Consider the following 20322-nt stretch of genomic DNA (forward strand, 5'->3'; position numbering starts at 1 on the left):
AGCTAGAGATTATCATACTAAGTGAAGTAAATCCAACGGAGAAAGACAAATATCATATGATATCGCTTACATGTGGAATCTGAAAAAAATGATACAAATGAACTTATATACAAGACAGAAATAGACACACAGACATATAGAAAACAGATTTATGGTTACCAAAGGAAAAGCAGGGGGGAGGGATAAACTAGGAGTTTGGGATTAACATATACACACTGCTATATATAATATAGATAACCAACAAGGACCTACTGTATAGCACAGCGAAATATACTCAATATTTTGTAATAACCTATAAGGGAAAAGAATCTGAAAAAGAATATATGTATGTATGTGTATATATACACACATACATAACTGAATCACTTTGCTGTACACCTGAAACACAACATTGTAAATCAACTATACTTCAATAAAATTTTTTTTAAATAAATAAAAAATAAAATAATGAAATCTTGCCTTTGTGACAACACAGATGGACCTTGAGGGCATTATGCTAAATGAAATAAGTCAGACAGAGAAAGACAAACACCATCTGATCTCACTTATATGCGGACTCTAGAACACAGCAACAGCAGCAACCACAAAACCAAGCTCACTGTGCAGAGAGCAGATGGGTGGTTGCCACAGGCAGCGGTGGGGTGGGGTGCACGAAACGGGTGGAGGGAGTCAAAAGGCACAAACTTCTAGTCACGAAATAACTTCGCCATGCGGGGGGGATGTACAGCCTGGTGACTACAGTTATTAATACCGTATTGCATCTTTGACAGTTGCTAAATATTAAAAGTTCTCGTCAGAAGTCAAAAAATTGTTACTGTGTATGATGAGGGATATTAACCACACTTACTATGATGATCGCTTTGCACTATACACAAATAGTGAAACATGTACACCCGCAACTAATACAATGTTATATGTCAATTATACCTCGATAAAAAAGGTGGCGTGATGACCTCTACTCCCGGGGCCTATTGTGAAGGTAGGACGAGGTGAGGCAGGTTAAGGGCCTGCCTTCCCCAGCACCACGCAAGCACTCGCTGCACATCTGTTGGCTACGTGGGGGAGCCCATCAAAGTAGCCCCACCTTCCTGCTAATGACCATGGCCTGGGGACTCCAGCTCCCAAGAGGCTGGAGGAGCAGTGCAGCCCCGGACCAGGCCTTCGGGCAAAGTTTGGGACAATACCGTCACCTGGTGGCTGCTCAGGCGCATCACGGCTCCATCGGCACCCATCACATTCCCTGCCCCCGTGCTGGGCGCTGGGGCCAGGTGAGAGCCCTACAAGAGTGGCAGGGGATGGACACGGGCACACCGGGGCCTTTAACCCAAATGGGCAACACAGGACGAAAGCAGCGTGGGGGAGAGAGCATAAGAGCATTTCTGCCAATGGCCGAGGGTGGTCCCTGAGGAGCACCCAGGGGGTGCCACAAGCCCTGCTGGAGACATATGGAACCAGGAATAAAGGGATGGGAAGTGGAAGCACTTGGGGGGCAGGGTAGCTGGAGTTACAGGTGTGGAGCTGTTTCGAGAAAAGCACCCAGGGTCGGAAGACAAGAGGATGGGCCTGGCACTTGGGGCCAGGAAGGGAGGAGGAAACTAGCCCTGACGATGGACCCAGGGGCCAGGGAGGAGGGCAGCAGTGCCTGAGCTGCACGGGCTGGGGGCACGGTAGTTAAAAACACATGGTGATCTTAGCAGGGGCAGTTCTGGGTGGGCAAAGGTTCAAGAGAGCAGTGCTGACATGGACTGGCGAGTGTGGTCTCTCCTTAGGCATGGGGAGAGGGGGGCACCCAGCTCTGAAGAGGCTGTTAACAGCAGGCTGATCAGCCTTTAACACACGCAGGTCCTGACTCACTAGGTCTCGGGTGGGGCCTGAGATTCTGCATCATGAACCAGCTCCCAGGTGACCTGATGCTGTGGGTCGGTTCCGTGGCCCAATCAGTGAGATGTGGGAGTGGATGTGGATGGGAGTGAGCAGAGAGGAGACCAGAGGCATCAGGGGTGAGGGGCTGCTGAAGAGGGGCTGGGGGAGAGGGTGGGGGAGGAGGCTGGTGGGAGGGGGGCTCGCTTTGGCTGCTTTGAGGCCTTGCCTGGGAGACACCCACCTGGGGCCGCAGCAGAGGTGAGGGAGCGAGCCCAGCGCCAGGCGCCCTGCAGGGGCACCGTCACGCGCTGGGGAGGCAGCTGTGGGCTGTGCCACCTCTGCTCTTCCAGAGTGTTGCTGTGTCCGGCTCCCAGGGTGGCGGGGACGCCCAGGTCAGCGAGGCCGCCTTGGTTAGTTGGGGGCTGGCCACAAGGAGTGTGTGGAGGGAGACGGAAGCCCGTGCTCCCAGACGTCCAGAGCTGGCCTGGAAGAGGGCCGCAGACCTGGACGCTGCGGGGGTGGGCCCGGCAAGGGCGCTCCTGATGGCAGGGTGGGGGGCGGGACGAGGGGGCGCAGGTGGGCAGGCCAGGGTGGAAGGGCCCTGGTGGGGGGTCGGAGGCCAGTCTTTGTGGCCAGGGGTAGGGACACGGTCACTGCGGGAGGGGGTATAGAAGGGTCTTCAAGGACAAACTGCCAAACTCCTGCTTCTCTCACCCTCGGGGGCGGGGGGAGAATCAGGAGTACACACGCCGCCTCCTCCTGACTCACTGCCCAAGTTCGCCGCCGCCCCAGGAGGGGGCCAGGGACTCGCCGCACAGATTGCCGTCCGCCCGCCCCTGCCCTTTAGATTCTTCCCTTTGTAGGTTATCTTGGCTGGAGAAAAGCACCTCTTGTTTTCTCTAACTCCCCGAATGAAATTTCAACATATGTCCCCCGTCATAATCCCCCTTAGGCCGTGGATAACCCTTCCCACAGACGCTGTCCTCTGCCTGGGATTGCTGGCCCCAAAGTGTTTGCCCAAGAGACTAGGGCCGCTTCTGGAAGCCCTTTCACTCCCTTGGGCAAACACTGAGTACCTTTGAAGGTGGATTTGGGCCCGGATCTGTTGACTCAGAACATTAGCCTCCTGCATGAGGAAAACCTGCACTCGCGTACAAACAGCAAATCCTTTTTGAATTAAAAAAATTTTCAATTAAAAAGCATTTTGGTTCGCAGAGCTGAGCTCAACCGAGCGGCGCCCAGCCCTGGCCACAGCGCCCTCTGGTGGGCATGGGCCATTATCACAGCAGCAGGAAGTCCAGGAAAGAGATGTCGCTGTCAGGGGCTCTGTGGGGCTTCCCTGGGCCGAGGATGGTGGGCCCCTGGCAGAAGACCCTGCCACCAACGTATCAGACCTCTCGAGCCACAGCACGCGATTCCCAGATTACAAGAGCCTTTTGTCACAGTGAGGCCAGCATTCTGGCGGTGGGAGATGCCGACCTTGGTTTCCAGCTGCACTGGGGAGGCCAAGTCCCTCTAGCCCCAGCCTCATGGCAGAAGGAGGGTGATCAAGCCCCCCACCCACTCTTGAGAGTGAAAAAGCAGTCCTCCATGTGCACCAGAATCAAGGGTTTGAACCAAAGCCAGTGCTGCCTGGGCCCTGCCTGGGGTCGGGGTGGGGTGAGGGCAGGGCAGGCATCAGCATTTCTTAAAAGCATCCAAGGGACTTTAATGGTTAAGCAGGTAGAGAACCACTACCTGAAACCTTTTGCTAAATAAAATAGAGGGGAAAGAAGCAAAGGCAAGCATACACCCTCCCACCCTTCCCTCCCTGGGTCTTGTAACTATCAAACCAACGAGAGGGCTCCAGACAAGAAACAGCAGTAAGGGATTGTTTTTAGAACCCGAGTTTTGAGATGCGGAAGCTGAGGCTCAGGGAAGGATTAAACTTCCCAAGGTCCCTGAGGGCTGGATGAGGCCAGGGGCGGGGACAGGCACACTGCTGGTGGGGCAACCAGCCTCAGGACCGGTGTCTACACGCACCTCTCATACGGGTGGAATTCCGAAATGGGGGACAGGTGGGGGTCACAGAAGGGCCTGGAAGGATGTGGCTAGAGTGGGTCTGAAGGAGCCCAGGCTGGGCCTCAGGGCCCTGGCCAGGTGAGGACAGGTAGGGGGAAGTAAAGGAACAAGACACCAGCCAACTTGAAGTCTGGCGCAGGGCTGGAGTGACAGTCATGGCGGGTCCCCAGGGCAGATGGGCGGTGGGTGAGGTTCTGAGCAGTGGCCCCGGCCGTCCCCACAGCCTGCCTTTCCCAAGCCTGTCCTGGCACCTGTCCTGGCCCCACGGGCCAGGCCATGACACCTGCTGTGTCAGCCCGGGTTCAGCCCCTCTGGGAATTTCAGCTCCAGGAAGCTTCCTCTCCTCACACGAGGACTGTGTCCTCCCATCTGTTTCTGGAAGCCTGGCTGCTGGATCTCGGGTACCCCTGGAGAGGAAAGGGGCAGGTGCCATTGTGAGAAGTGGGCCCTGAGGGGCCTCAGGTGCCACGGCGCAGGCCTCCTCTGTGTGCTGGGAGGGTCCGTCCAGCTGATTTGAATACTCCACCCCTTCAAGCTATGAAAAGGGCCACTAAGGACCAGAGGGGCAGGGTCAGGCCTGAGGAGGGGACACCCTGTGGCCTGAGTCTCCCCATTTCTTCCCACAGGAGTGCTCGTTTCATACTTGGATCATGGTTCCACAGAGACATCCAAAAAACTGGGTGAAAGGGGGAGGCCCTGGGGTTGACAAGCCTGTAGAAAGGCTCTGTCCAGAGAAGGGCTGTCACGTGCACACTGGGGCCCGGGGGATGGAGGGAAGCCAGGACTGCCCCCCAGACCTGGGCGGGGGGGCGGTCCTGAAATACCCCCGAGCTGGGGAGATGCCTTGTTCATCCCCTCACTTGCTGAGAGCCCACAGCTGGGCCTGGAGGTCAGGGCTCCTGGACTACAGCCCATGAGCCCTGTGGTCACTAATAAGGGGACAGGAGGGGCGGGAGCCTTCGGGTCCCAAGCCAGGGTCGGGGACAGAATCCTCACGCCCAGTGAAGCTGGTACTGCTGTCCTTCCCACGTGAGCACGGCGGGGCTCAGAGAGGGGAGGAAGCTGACGGAGGCCACCGGGGTCGAGAAGCGGGCGGGTCCCACAACAAGCCCACAGCGGGGTCGGTGCGACCCTCGCGGGAAGCCTCTTCTGTGTTTCCCTTCTGGCTTTCCCGTTGGGCTCCTCAGCTCTGACCCGAGAGCAGCAACCCCAGAGTCAGAAACCCTGAGCCCCACCCAGTCCCACTGCTCAGTCTCACCCTAAATGAGGGGCTGAAAAAGGACCCCTCAGGACCCACCTGCTCCAGGAGCAGGCACCACGTCTGTCTGGGCACAGGGCACGGCTGCCGGATGAATGCATGGACCACGTGCCGATTCAAGCCGTACCTCTTTTGACTCCGGGGCACCCAGGTCATTTTCATCAACCCTCATCAGCACCCCCCGCCCCTTTCCTGCTGTAAGCCGGGGAGTCCCGGGGCGGGGATGGTGACACCCACCAGCACCCTACACGGCCTACTGCCCTGGGCCCAGTGCCGCGAGAGCCCCCCCACTCTCAGGGCACCCTCAGCTCAGGAGCATCTCCACCTAGGAACCGACAGAGCATCAAAGAGCAGTGAAGTAACTCCTACGTCCCCACCCGGGCGGAGCCCCAGCCCCTGCTCCGGGAGTGAGGCGTCAAAGGTTTCTGCACACACCTTTCCCCACACATGGCTTCTCAGATCTCCCCTCCCTCTTCCTGTGAAGCACCACACCTCTGTGCCTTTCCGAATGCTACTCCCTCTGGGACATTCATCCTCCTCCAGGGAGGACTAATCACTAGCTTCCAGGGCCCCACATCACTTTCCATCTCCTCCTTAAGTGCAGGGTCGGGATGGGGCCTCAGACATTTCTGTAGCTTCAGAGGCTGGTAGAAGCTGTGGCCCAGAATAGATGAATAAATGAATGAATGATGGATGGATGGATGGATGGATGGATGGATGGTACAGGCTGTGGGGAGGGGGAAGGTGAATGGGTGGATGAATGAGTGGATGGAGACACAGGTGGATGGATGGACGGGTGGGTGGATAGGTGAGTGAAGGGTCAGATCAGGCTCTGGGGACAGCTCAATGCAAAGGAGAGAAGACAGCTAGCTTAGGGACTCAGTCCTCAGGCAGGGGGCAGGTCATTCTGGTCTTGTCTTTGGAAGCAGCAGTGTGTCGGTCCAGCCCTGGGTCCTCTGAATTCCCACAGCCTCTGAGCCTGATGGTGTGATGGCCCCTAATCCGTGGTATTTAACTCATGGAGGCAAAGTGCTGACCCCAGGGCTTGTTCACATCACCCCTGTGAATGGTGAAATTATGAGTCGACATGTGATCTGTGTTTGTATCTCCATGCACAGACATGGGCAAGCTGGAGGTTCACACACTGGTGGCCTGTGTGGTGTTTAAAATAGTTATAAACGTTGCAAAGTTGAAGAGACTTTGCATAAAATGCCAGCATTTTCCAGATTTTATAAAACAAATAGGGGGCTATGGCGATTCTGGACCTTCATCCTTGCACCCCAACCCTTAGCCTCACACAGGTGAACGAAGGCTGCTTCCTTTAGAGAGAGGCGTGCTTTCCAGTTTGCCGCAGTCCCCACCATTCCCTACGAACTGCCCAACCAGAGTGTCGAGAGCCATTTTATCACTGTGAGTGCATTTTGTGTGGGCACATGGGGACAAAGTAAGCAAGAAAGTGAAATATTTCTTGCACCCATGACTCTTAAAAGTAGAAAGATGAAAGAGAAGGCCACGCATTTTAAGGAAAATGGGGGAAAGCACATTCTAGGACTGCTGCGTGATTAATAACAAGCTTCCTTCTCCTGGCCCCTCCCAGGCTGCAAGGCTGGGGGCCCAGCGGGTACCTGCAGGTCCAGCCATTGGTGTCGGCATGGGGCTCTGGGCAGGGCTGGGGACTGACAGACGCCTTTGTGGCTGAATAAACGCCGGTTCTGTTGGCAAAGAGCCATGGGGGCTCACCCCTCATTGAGTCAGCATGTCAGAATTCATCTGAATGTCACCTAAAAAATGGATATTTGTATTTTCCCTCTCCTAGGTTATCTGTGGAAAATATTTAAAACAATGCCGCTTTCTGGCGCTGATTTCTGAGTGGAAAAGGAGAAGCTGTGGGGTGACTCTGGGAAGGTGCCCTACCCATTCTTTATCTTCATGCTCATTTTTTTACCTACATGCTGGGCAACCTTCTAAGAGTTCAACTGGCAGGGGGGAGGTATTACTTTCAAACTTGGGGGATGAGAGTTCCCCAAAGGACAGAAAATGACAGAAAAATCCTTTTATGATGGACTTCAAAAGACGGCATATTCATCTTGACCTCAGTTCTGCATGACCCAGGTATATAACGCATGACAGTATCCAGGGCAGGTAATTCTGTCCGCCAAACATCAGCTCTGGCTCAGCCTGGCTCCCTCACTTATATGATGAACGCCCTGGGCCGCTGCAGGAGTGACCTGGTGACCTGGGTGGCGGCTGCTGCTTGGCGACACCACTGCCGACAGAACCAAAGAAGGGGGGGGGGACGCAGACTCTCAGAATTAGGAACTCTATTAATATAATTTACCGTATTAACATTCCTGCAGAGAAAACATAAGATCGTCTCAGTGGATGATTAGAAGACATTTACCAAAAGCTACCATCTAGGGCTTCCCTGGTGGCGCAGTGGTTGGGAATCTGCCTGCCAATGCAGGGGACATGGGTTCGAGCCCTGGTCTGGGAAGATCCCACATGCCGCAGAGCAACTAGGCCCGTGAGCCACAACTACTGAGCCTGCGCGTCTCGAGCCTGTGCTCCGCAACAAGACAGGCCGCGACAGCGAGAGGCCCGCGCACCGCGACGAAGAGCGGCCCCCACTTGCTGCAACTAGAGAAAGCCTTTGCACAGAAACGAAGACCCAACACAGCCAAAAATAAAGAAAGAAAGAAAAGGTATTATGAAAATAATTAAAAAAAAAAAAGCTACCATCTAATCCTGATAAAAACATTTAGGAAAACAGAAATAGATGGCTAATTCTTTAACATGATAATAAAAAAAAGATATGTCTATATGCAGCAAGCCAAAATGCAGCATTATGGGTTAGTATAGAAACTAGAAACTTCCGTCCAGACAAGGTGGCCTAGTGACCTCACCGAGCTGGCTGCGGTGCCAGGCGAAGGCACAGGAAGAGGGACAGGAGGAGGCAGTGTTGGTATTTGCAGACAACATAAACTCCGGCCTGCGAAACTGAAGAAAAGCAACTGAAAATCCGTCAGAAACAATAGAAGTCAGTGGGAGAGCCAGCCCACAAAATGATGCAAAAGTCAACAGCTCTTTGATACATAAATGACAGAAAATATAATGGAAGAAAAGATCCTGTTCATGAGAGCCACGAAACATCAAACACCTAGGAATAACCTACAAAGAAGGGTGCAGGCTCTCCACAAAGAACGCCCTTCCACTCTGCTGAGAGACAGAAACAAAGACCCGGGTGTTGGCTTTTCACCAATCGTTCCTCTATTAATCTATATGCTCAGTGCAGTCACAATAAACATCTAGAATGGAGTTTCTCCCCCTGAAAAGATTCTCAAGTTCAGCTGGAAGAATAATCATGTGAATATAATTAGAAAAATTGAGGTGAGATGGGAGAACTAACCTTATCATATATTAAAGTTGATTATAAAGCTATCAGATTCAAAGCAGTATGGCAATCATATAAAAAGAACAGAGATGAACAGAGTCAAGAAAAATGTCCATTGATCCTCTTACAGATGGAACTGTCCGATAAGAGTAACACTGAAAACTCACTGAAGAAAGTAAACACTGTTGTGAAAACTGGCTAACACTTTAGGATAAAATAAAGCTGGTTCTAGATCTTACCTTCTAATAAACTTCAGGTGGATTCAGTAGTTGAAAAGTATTTAATATTTTAATATATTAAAACACAAAGGGTTTGAAAAAATATGGGCGAATATTTTTATAATCTTCTAAGTAGGACATGAAGTCAAAAATAAAACCTTAAAACAAAGACAAAATTGCCCATGAAAAAATTAAGAACCATTGTATAGCAGAACACATCTTTAATAAGGTGAAAAGCCACTGGTTGAATGTGTGTGTGTGTTTGAACACAAGACAGAAAGAAGGTGTTGCAAAGAACATAAAGAACTCAAAAATGAATGAAAGAAGCTAAATAAGCCAATAGAAAAAACTGGGCAAAGGGCACAAACAGAAGAGATTCACAAAAGAAATACAAATGGCCAATAAACATATGAAAAGATGTTCACCTTTAAATACCAGTGATGCTTAGCTATAGTGAGGATGTGGGAAACAGGTACCCGCTCACACACCACAGGATGGGGGAGGGGAAGTTTAAATGGGCACACTCTTTTTGGAAGGCAAAATGGTAATACCATGCATTCTTCTAAGAAACACCCAGGGAGCAAAGACACACGTACAAGGAAATATATTGTACCGGTGTAATAGCAAATAATTGGAAACAACTCAAAAGTAAATCAGTAGTGGATTGCTTAAATAAATTATGACAATCATAAAAGGGAACCATATATAGTCATTAAAAAGAATGAGGTAGATTTGTGTGAAATGACATGGAAGGTTGTGCAAGATACACCAGTCTGTGCAAAAGCAAGATACAGAATATTATGTCCAGTGTTGAACTCCTGTGATCTTTGTTTGACACACGTGTGTGTGTATGTGTGTCTCTCCGAGGAGTGGGCCACGGGGGACTGTCACCTTTGTAATGTTTCTGTAATGTCTGCATTTTAATAAACACGCACAACCTTTGCACTCGGAAAGAAAACACTAAATATTAAAAAATCGATTCTGATCAGCAGGGTAGCTGCTTAAGATGACAAACTGCCCATGATGTCTGCCACAATTTATGGGGAGAGAACTGATCTCGTCTGTGGCATCAAATAGTGGTTCCCAAGCTGTGGTCAGACTCCTGAAGAGTCCAAGAAATGGAGGTCCCCAGGCTACTTCCCACATTTCAAAAGAAGCCTAACACTTCTTTTATGCGTTTGGAATGGCTATCCATTAAACTAATTCATTAGGTTCCTTTGTTTCTGGCTGAAATTATCTCAACTCAGTGTGATAGCTCTGTAAGAATTTGGTAGCAGCTCTCTGTCTTTGAACAATATAAAAAAGGGGAGCGGAACAATATATAAGAAAGGTTAACTTCTATTTAATTAACTAACTTTTATTTAATAACTGAAGTAGGCAAATTTCTTTCCCAAAACATATCAGCTTCCTGACTGAAAAAGAAAGAAGAAAAGATTCTGGGTGTTGAAAATACTAAGTCTCACAGATAGAAAACACCTTATTTCCTGTTGCAGTTTAAGACCTGACCACTAGATGGTGCAAAGAGATCACACATTTTGTAACATCTCCCTCTACAAAATTCTTTTTAACATTAATAAGCACAATGAAAGCTTTCCAAAAGTAGAAAGAATGAACAATTGTGCTGGGATATGAACATTTTGCTTTTATAAAATTGGACTCTGCCATTTCATTACTGATACAAAAATCTTCTGCCTCACTTTCTTCCTGCACATGCACATCCCAAATCCAGTCTAATCTCATATATTGGAAGGGCTTGCAGAAGTCCATGCAAAGTGGATGTACAGAAGTTGGATTCAAAAATTCGTTTTACCTCGTGATGCCAAATGTGTTTCCATTAATTTCACCTCAATGCTGTGACGTAAATGCTAGTGGAATCTGCCCCAAGCTAAATAAGCAATAAGCCCCATTTTTCAATACACAAACACATAAAGATGTCAGCTCAAACTGTTTACTAATTAACACTTAAAAAGACACAAATTAGATATGCGTGGCTAAGAGCAATTATAATCAAGACGAATTTCTCCAGTCATTTGGGAACTGAAAAAAATGCCTAATTGCTGGAACCAATGTTTTAAAAACTGAAATCACGCCAGTTAGCAAATATGTTCATTTAAAGAACATTCCACGTGACTACACTCTTGAGGATTGACTACAAACATAAGAACAAGGAAAATATTTAGGTATAAAATTAAAATTTTAAGCTCCTTTAGATTTATAATTTCTTCATTAAATAATATGTCTGCAAACAGCAGCCCATAAAAACCTGTAGCAATTAAGTGGTTAAATGAACTGCCTCCCTTGTCAGTTTTAAAGGAGTGATTAATATCAGATCGTCCCTTTACTAATTAGACTCTCCCTTCCCTTGTCTTTCAGCCTTAAAGTGGAGCGAAAATGGAGGCTGTTTGCTCCACCAGGAAGTGTGGTGGGCTAATGACGCTCCCTTGCCACGTTTTTGAGTGTGGTGCCCACAGAAGGGAGGGTGAGCATTGTGGTTTTCCATGGAGGGTCGGCAGCAGGTGGGGAAAGGGCTTTGTGTGCGGGTCTGGAAGGCACTCTGGATGCCGTTTCAATCACAGGAATTGCCGGCTCCTATTTTTAGAGGCTTGCAGTGTTATGCACACGGCACGGAATCTACAGTCCAGGCCACTGTCTCCTGGCCACCACTCGTGAGACAAGGGACAGGGCAGTCTGTGAGGGAGGCAAGGCTGGGGATGGACGGGCCACAGGGGACGGTGGGGTAGTGGGCGGGGAGGGAGGATAAACAGGCTGCAGGAAAGGTAACCGAGATACAGGTATTATTTTAGAAGCTGTTGCCCAAACTGAGGAGCTGGGAAGCTCTCACCCTGGCTGCGATGGGGCATCCATGAGATGGAGAAATAGGGTGACTGCTTACAAGGGAAATAAAGAGCAGCAGAGACAGAATATTTATATGTCCGTCTTCTCACTCCGAGAGAAGATGCTTCATCACGGGTCGGCTGCGAAATTACACTTTTCCCGACTCTTGAACAGAGAGAACCTTTTGTTTGGGCAACAGGGAGAACAATAAGGGCTTCACTGGGACACAGCCCTCCCGGGGTCACGGCCACCCTCCTGCAGAGCCAGACAGCTGCTCCCCAGGGCAAGGGGACCAGGTCAGGGCCAGAAAGCACCCCCCGCCCCACAGAGCCCCCCGCCTTTGCTGACGACAGCTGCCACTGGCTGCTCCCTGGTCGCCTTCCAGGGCGGAGGGGAGGTAAGCAAACACACACTCTCCTGCCTCGGGGTAATGTACATGCCAAAGCCCCTACTCTGAGCCTCGGAAGGACATGGACGGCAGGAGATGTGGCTGCTAGAGGGCGGGGTCGGGCCGCAGGAGGCTGGGCTCAGCGCTGGGGACCAGGAGAGGGACAGCTTCACAGCGGGAATTGGTTTACAACCTTGGCTTTTCCGCTTCAACAGCCCACGCCACCTGAGCGCGTCTGAAGAATGTTTTGCCCCATATCTGCCGGATGGCATGGGCACTGATTTTAATCATGACCTTCCTTGGGGGCCTTTCATGAAACGTAACCAGGTGCTGCGTACATCACGACTGCCGGGGCCTCCCGTCAGTGCCACAGCAGCAGCCTTGGGACCAGCGCTCCGGCCAGGGTGGGATTCCTGGGCCTGCACGCCAACCTGAGGAGGGGGAGGCCAGGAGACTTGCCCCAGGGTCCAGCCTAGGTGGCAGATTTGGCGTGCTACCCCGGGGGGCTCGACTCCAAAACTGTGTCCCTCCACCATGCTGTGTTGCCTCCACCGTCTACACTGTCCACAAACGTCCCTGCAGACACCCAGTATCTACACACCCACGCGGCAGGCGGCTCCGGCCCACACCGCCAGCGAGCCTCGTCCCGCCTTCCCACTGGCGGGCCGAGCGGCACACTCTTGCTTGAGCTCGTCAGATTCTCGGGTTGGCGGGCTGGAGGCGCACTGTCACCCACTGCAGGGAGGCGACACCTCATCTCTTTGCATCTGTTACTCAGTTCACGGCGGGTCCGCGCTGTGGTGATGAGGGCCGCTGGGGACGGCACTCCTGGACTGGCTGCTGGTGATCCCTCGGGTCCCTAATCACCAAGCTCAAGGCTGATGGGGTGATGGGGCTTGTCCAGGGGGTGACCTGTCCCCGAGGCTAAATGGTGGTGACAGGGCGCACGCAGGCTAAAATTCAGAAGCATCCCCCAGGCAGGGCAGGGTGAGTACGTTCAAGTTGGCAGGAGAGCGGGCCCACGCCTGTCCTGGCCGGGAGGGCCGAGCACCCCCACTTCCTTTATGGCCGCAGTCACCCAAGCCCAAGTTTCTGCTGTGAGCTGGGGTGACACCACCTCTCCCAGGGGGCACGGACGGATAAGGGAGGGGGCGCCTGCCCCAGACAAAGCAGCCCCCACTGATGCTGGGCTCTCCCCGCTGCTTGGGAATCCCAGGCGAGATCCAAGGGGGTGTTCGGGATGGGCAACGGGATAGTGCAGCTCATGGTCAGCCCTGAAGTCTCCCGCCTTCTTGGGGGAGGGCGCTTGGCTTCATGGTGTAAATGTGAGCAAAGCAAACCCCCAGTGGAGCACCCCTGCCCCAAGACCCCTCCCCAAGCACATCCCCCTGCCTCCACCAGGGCAGCCAGACTGGGAATGGAAAGGGGCAAAATCATCCTGACTAGGGGGATCCCCAGCTACTCAGGGCCAACCCACAGAGCCCGAGTGTGAGGCCAGGGGGGCCGTGGGCAAAGCTTCTCCTCGGCCTCCAACCCTTGGAGCTATGCTGAGTTCAGAGGCTTAAAGGGGCAAGTTCCAGTTTATTTATGGAGAAAATCCTCTGACCTTGTTGCAGAAGGAGGAGCCCGTTCACCAAAGTGTGTAGATGTCAATATACTAATCACCATTAAATGCACGTGGATGGCTGGTGGAAGTAACTTTTAAATCCTCAGATTAAATGAAAATCTCCACAGCATCCTTGACTTCAGTGGTATTTGTGATGGTTTTACACCCTATGTAGCGTTTCTAACCTCTCCCCGTTCCCCTACATTTTCTTTAATTTCTTTCAACAGAGAACACAGACGTGTGTTTTTTAACTCATCACTGAAAACAAGGAAGCAAGCCAAGCTTGGTCAACGGGGCTGTCTCTGCTCCACCACCAGCAAGAGGGCAGCTCGCCAGGCTGCAACAGGACAGACTTACACCGACTCTCCCCGCTTCCTGTGGACCAAGGAACAGTAGTAACAACGACCATGACCATGACAGCAGCCGCTGATAACTAACCGGGCAGTAGCCACAGCAGGTGCTGTTCTAAGCCACTTCCATGACTGTCTTGGTCAAACCCATAAACGCTACAGGGCATTTTTATTACTATCCTGATTTTACAGAAGAGGAAACTGAGGCTCAGAAAGGTTAAGTGGAAGAACTGAGGATTCTGCCCCGCCAGGCTCTGTTCAGAGCACCTGACATCAAGACAACGCATTCAAACCAAACACATTTTTGGCCCTTTAGCAGGGAAGAGAATTAAGAGAACTTATGGTGGTTTCCACCACATGTACTGGCTCTGCACTGGGCTCTCTCCTATTTCACCCCGTCCTGGTAACCTGAAGGCCCGGTCGGGGTCAGAACCCAGGTTGACAGGCCTCCCAGGTACCACTGTCCCCATCAGCCCCATCAGTAGGACAGGGAGCAACAGACTCGACGTCATAATGGAGCGGATTTGGAGTATGACATGCTAGGTCTCAGTCTTGTCTTGGCTATTATTATTTCACCTCTCAGTCTCAATTTCTGCCCCATGAAATGGGGAGGAACAATGCCACCTGGTCAACTTGGGGTGAGAATCGGTGATGACAGAGGTAAAGCCCAGGCCCAGAGTGGAGCACGTAGCAGGTGCTTCAATGAACGGGGCTCTGGTTACAGCCCAGGAGGATGGGCGGGGAGAGAAGGGGAGACATTCACAGCTGCCCAGTCTCTGGCACTCACCACCTACCCCACCTACCCAGGGTGACGAGCAATTGCTGTCCGCAGTGCTTCACACATCTATCCATTTAGTGTTCGTGAGACAGGTTCTACTGTTATCCTGGCTTTAAGCAGAGAGGGGGTGTGACCACCGGACCCCCACGCGCGCCCCTTAAGGTCTGTGTGACCTTGTCCATCCTGAAAGGTCACAGGCCACGCCTGGCCCTGCTTCACCGCCTGCAGCCAGAGCACATCCCAGCAAAGGCATTCCATATAGGCTTGCTGGCGCCACCCTGTGCGAGACCTCAAGCAAAGGCAGTCTGTAAGCAGACAGCCGCCTTAATTTTGAGCAAGACTGACCTGGGGCTCCATGCACGTGTATATTTCTGGTGTGGTAGCCAGAAATTCTTTTTCCTAAGTTTACCCCCACCCCCAAAAATCTATAGATGACAATCACGTTGGTTTTTATGATTTACTGAAAATCAAAGACAAAAGGGGACTTTTTCGTCTTGTTTTTGCTATGACAGGTTTAGAAATTTGTTGTACTACATTGATTCAATTTTCCTTGATTTCAGTCATCTTTCAATAATGCAACCTGCTTCTGAAAGCTGGGTACACAACAGAAAACCCAGAGGAACTGAGAATATTGAAATGGTTCTACCATTTCCATCTTTGAGACAAATGTGCCTCTCAGAGGAGAGCTGGCTGCAAACATGTGACCACTTAACAACCGTCTACATGTGAAAGACGACACACACGCTAACGCTGTCTTATGAAAGTGGGGAGACCACCAGCAGATCTGACCTCTAGCTTGATTCCATTATCTCAGCTCTCCTTCTTCGGAGTTTTCACATGTGCTCCAATCCTGGATTTCTTTCTTTTTTATTAGGAAAACATCCAAACTCTTTCGAAACAGGCTGCCAAGTGGGGTCTGGCTTATCAAGCACAATGGAATGTACCGTGATCCTTCCTCTAAATCACGAAGAGCCTCTGACATTTCCCCAAACTCCTACTGGTGGCAAATAATAAAACAGAAAGAGGAAAAACCAACTCTGCACACACACCCCAACCTCTACCTTCTTTACGCCATGACATTAAAAAAAAAATGAAGCAGAACTGATTGTTCCATGTATCATGTAAAACCTTCTGTCTTATTTCTTTAGGTAATATACACATTAAAAGTGAGTTTCTTTTTCTCAGAAATAAACTTGAATGCAATGAAAGTATTTTTCTCAGAGGGTCACCCCACACCTAGGTCCCTCCTGTTCCTGGAACACAAACCCTAATAGGGATGGGAGACCCTGGGTCGAGTGAGTGATTACCTAAGCCCCCCACCTGTCCCGCTCTGGGAAGCTTGCTTACCTCTTTTTCAATTTCTGCCAGAGATTTGATGGTGATTCCCAAGAGATCAAAGGGCTGCATCTGAAAATACAGATCAAGTCATCCTTTTAAACGGCTGGAAAAATGCTGCTTCACATTTGTTCTTATTCACAATTGTGACACTTCAAACCCCCTTGTGATCTGGCGTTTTCTCCACTCCTTTTCCATGGAAATCATCAGTGTGACTGTAGTGATGAGTGAGGGTAAATGGACCAGTAGCTGGCACAGACTCAGAAAACCTGGCCGTCACCGGGGTCCCTTCTGGTGGGGACCCCGGCCTAGGCACCTGTCTACAGCACCCGGGGGGCGGGTCACGGCTCTCCTGAAAGACCATGACTGTCACCAATCATTTCTGCCTCTTGTCTCTCCCTGCCCACAGGAAAAGCCGGTGTGCTCTTTCTGCAGCCGCGGGGATGGAGGTGCCCACGGCTTCCCCACACCGCCCTGACATCTGCGCCTGTGTGCTGGAACGAGTCTAAGGAACTCCATGAGGCAGGCAGCCAATCTTCTGCCTGGGACTCCTTGGCATCAGAGAAGGAGCTGGAGGGAATTCCAGGTCTTTGAAAATGCAAGGGTAATGAAGGAACTGCCCATCAACTGTCGTTTAAGAAGTCAGTGGTGGTGGAAAATGGTAACACTGCATTTTAATGGACATTTCTGTGACTTCATAGAGATGGGGACCTTTCTTTAAAAACGCTGGCTTTTCCAGACAGCATGAAAAATCAAATGCACATGGCAACAAGAGTCAGCTGGAGGCCCAGAGAAGCCTGTGCTGAAATAATGCACGGTGAGGGGTGGAGGGAACCTGGTCTCTGAGGTCCCTGGTCCGAGTCCCCTCAGGGATCATCAGTGGTCTGTATTCCCGAGGGGTACCAGCCCAGCCTTCTGCAGCCCAGGTCAGCAGCTGGCAGCCGGGGATGAACAGGTGAAACCTGAGAATCTCTGACAAAACCCCAGGGCCTTCACGGTTCTGAACTGCAGCCCAGAGGCGGGGGATTTCCTGGGAGGGGTAGTAGAAAGAGGCCGGCTCTGAGCCCAAGGACCTGGATTCTAACTGGGCTCAGTGCCCCTTCGTGATGCAGCAGCGGCAGGTTAATCACTCGAGCATTTCCTCTCCGGTTACAAAGCATTGCGGGCGGGCCCTGCCGGCTGGGCTGCTGAGATTAAACACAGAAGCGCAGGGAAGCGCTTGCACTGGGCTTGGCCCGAATCCGCCTGCCTGAGCACTTGCTGAGTCGGCAGAGCCCGATCTTGGGACAGGGCCACCGAATTAGGCACTCAGCTCCTGGGGCTGCTCTGCCAGTAGCCACAAAACAGTTTGGCTTTCTCCTGCTGCCAGCCCGAGTGGTGCGCGAGTGGGGCTGCCTGCCTGAGCGGCCCGGGATCCAGCAGAGGTCCAGCTGTTGTATCATTAGGCTCTAACTGCCCCACTAAACTTTCCTGATTGGAGCCGGTGCGCAGGACAGAACAGCTTCTCCAAGGGAGTGGGCGGGAGAGGCGCCAGCATCTCCATGGCAACGCGGCCAAGTGGAGTCAGCTGAAGTTACTCATGCTCCGCAGGTCAAGTCACGAGCGTTTTTCAAGATTAAGCTGCTTAACAGAAGGGTTCAGAGAAGGCCTATTATATTTCATGAAAATGGAAACTCCAGTGCAGGTCAAATCGCGAACTGGGTGGTTTTAAGCTGGGTCCAAGAAAAACACTGAAGGATTCTTTAGCTGGTGCCCAAACTAGGGCCTTCATGTTTATTAGCTAGTCAAAGCAAACTTCTGCAGAAAGGATTTTAAAAAGCCCAGAAAGCAGTCTACTGAGCCAGCATGGAGCAGGCCTGCACAGCTGAGGGAGGGCCACTGCCACACTGGGGGGCAGGCACCACCGGAGAGAGGGCACAGGGGTGCCAGGCAGGGCCCGCAAAGCTGTGCGTGCTGGGTGCTTCTCACGATCTGGGTTCTGGCCTTCAGACCCAGCTAGCTCACTCAGTCCCTCTGTCACTAAAGATAGCTCAAGGGCCCAGCCTGGCCTCAGCTGCCTCACGTGTATCATGGGGTCCGTGCTAGCCTGCAGTGGGCGGGAGAAGGCCCAGCCCTGCCACTCGGATGCCTGCGATTTAGAGCAGGGAACGTGGTCATCGCGGAATGGGGCAATGGCAACGGGGAAGCGAGGCAGCTTTCTTTCTGCTGGACATTGACTGTGTTAAATAAAAAAGAACAGAAATTCATAAGGGGAGCTTGGAAAGCAAGAACATTTACCGCCGGTGAAGTTCAGTACAACTTACCATCGCATTCGAATCAAAAAGCCTTGGCTGCGGCTGCGTCTGAGTGTGTCTGCTCGTCTGTCTTGCTCCCTCCCCACCCTCATCCCTTCTTTCACTTCTCAAGCACCCACTACGTGCAGCATTAGCTGAAGGGGCCCAGAGAGGAACACGACCCACTTCCGGCTCTCAGGCAGCCCTGCTGCAGGCTGCAGGGCTGAGCTTCCAGCGGGGGGAGAACACGAGGACAGCAGTGATTCTGGCAGGGGCAGGGGAGTAGGGCAGAAGGGGAGAGTGATCGTGCTTAAAACTTACACTTTGTGGGGCTTCCCGGGTGGCGCAGTGGTTGGGAGTCCGCCTGCCAATGCAGGGGACATGGGTTCGTGCCCCAGTCTGGGAGGATCCCACATGCCGCGGAGCGGCTGGGCCCGTGAGCCATGGCTGCTGAGACTGCGCGTCCAGAGCCTGTGCTCCGCAACGGGAGAGACCACAACAGTGAGAGGCCCGCGTACCGCCAACAAACAAACAAACAAACAAACAAAAACTTACACTTTCTGGAACACAAGAAAACTTCTCTGAAATCATAAATGGCACACCATCCATTGCTGCAAAAGAAGAAAAAAAGAGAGGAAATGGCATTGCAGACACCACTGATGTTCAAGTACCTTGAGATACTGACACAGACAGTACGGGCCAGTCAGGGCTGGAGCCGGCCGACACGTGCACAGGTGAGTGGGGCCGAGGGCAATGGGTGCCCAGGTACCATTCCTGCTCCCGGGAAGGACACACACCTGGTGAGCGAGGCAGACGCCCCGCCGAAGTGCAGACGAGCTGTGAGAGCACGGAAGGGTGCAGAGCCCACCCGGGGTCCAGCCTGTAAGCGGTGGGAGCCACCGAAGGGCTGGTGGCAGGACAGAGGCGCACGAGGGCTGAGGGGACAAGGCCGGGCTCGGCGAAGAGGTGGGCAGTGTTCCTGAGATGTCCTTCCAGCTGAGCCTGATCACAGCCAGGCTGTCAGGCTCCCGGGAAAGGTCCAGGTTGGAGGAAAGAGTGGTTCTGGAGTCAGACAGACTGGGTTTGGACCCTGGCCACGGCTTTGGGTGCGCTTGAGTTTAAAAGGAAGACGGTGCGGGCTTCCCTGGTGGCGCAGTGGTTGGGGGTCCGCCTGCGGATGCAGGGGACACGGGTTCATGCCCCGGTCCGGGAGGATCCCACATGCCGCGGAGCGGCTGGGCCCGTCAGCCATGGCCGCTGAGCCTGCGCGTAAAGAAGACGGCGTGGCCTGCGAAGGAGTAGGTGTGTGCGGGCTGTGTGAGGCTCCGCCCCCGGCGCCCAGGTGCTCAGCAGGCGGGGCTGCCCGGCCACTATCGCCGGCTCCTGGTCCGCTTTCCTGGGCTGAATCGCGGCTCCCCTGTCTGCTCAGTATTAACAGGACACAGAAGGGGCGGGAATGGGTCCCCAGCAAAGGAAAACGGGGCGGGGGTGTGTGTCAGCGGTTCAGTTCCTTTCCCACAGCCCCGCGCCCACCAAGTCCCCAGGTCATCGCTGTCAAATCACGACCGGGAGCTGCCTCCCCGAGCGCGCCCTCTCCCGGGAGGAGCGGAATAATGACGTCAGCGTGGAAACCTCGTGACACGGAGGAGCAGGTCGCACTGCACCGAGCGTGACGCCGCTACCCCGCAGCGCGAAGGCCAGGCAGCCGCGGGCTGTGGGGCGGGCGGAGGCTTCTCCTGGGGCCCGGCTTCGCCCTCAGGTCTGAGCAGAGGCCAAAGCCGGCCTCCCTGGTCCCAGCCACTGGTGTGGCGTGGCGTGGCGTGGAGCGTCACGCCGAGGGCAGTGGTTTTCTGGTAAATTGTGGTCACAGGAAGAAACCGAGTGACGAGTTCCCTGGGACGCGATCATCTCTGCCTCCCCCGACATCTAAGATGGGGCCCTCTCTGTACACAAGTGGTGGACAACT

General features: G+C 52.6%; 1 protein-coding gene across 2 annotated transcripts in view; it reads right to left on the bottom strand.

Annotated features, from left to right (window-relative positions):
- MVB12B (multivesicular body subunit 12B) overlaps positions 1–20322 on the bottom strand; it is a 198091-nt gene that overhangs the window by 19921 nt on the left and 157848 nt on the right. Inside the window, exons 8-10 of one of the 2 annotated variants that reach the window (XM_082627333.1) lie at positions 18912–18967; positions 16096–16155; positions 15109–15745 (exon numbers count right to left, since the gene is read on the bottom strand). In XM_082627333.1, the coding sequence (XP_082483459.1) occupies positions 15743–15745; positions 16096–16155; positions 18912–18967 (119 nt within the window). In that variant the 3' untranslated portion in view covers positions 15109–15742. Of the gene's footprint in view, positions 1–15108; positions 15746–16095; positions 16156–18911; positions 18968–20322 lie in introns of those variants that run through there. The other variant, XM_082627332.1, reaches the window with a different exon arrangement.

The sequence above is a fragment of the Mesoplodon mirus genome, assembly GCF_964341445.2.
Source record: "Mesoplodon mirus genome assembly, chromosome: 1".
NCBI classification, from domain to species: Eukaryota; Metazoa; Chordata; class Mammalia; order Artiodactyla; family Ziphiidae; genus Mesoplodon; species Mesoplodon mirus.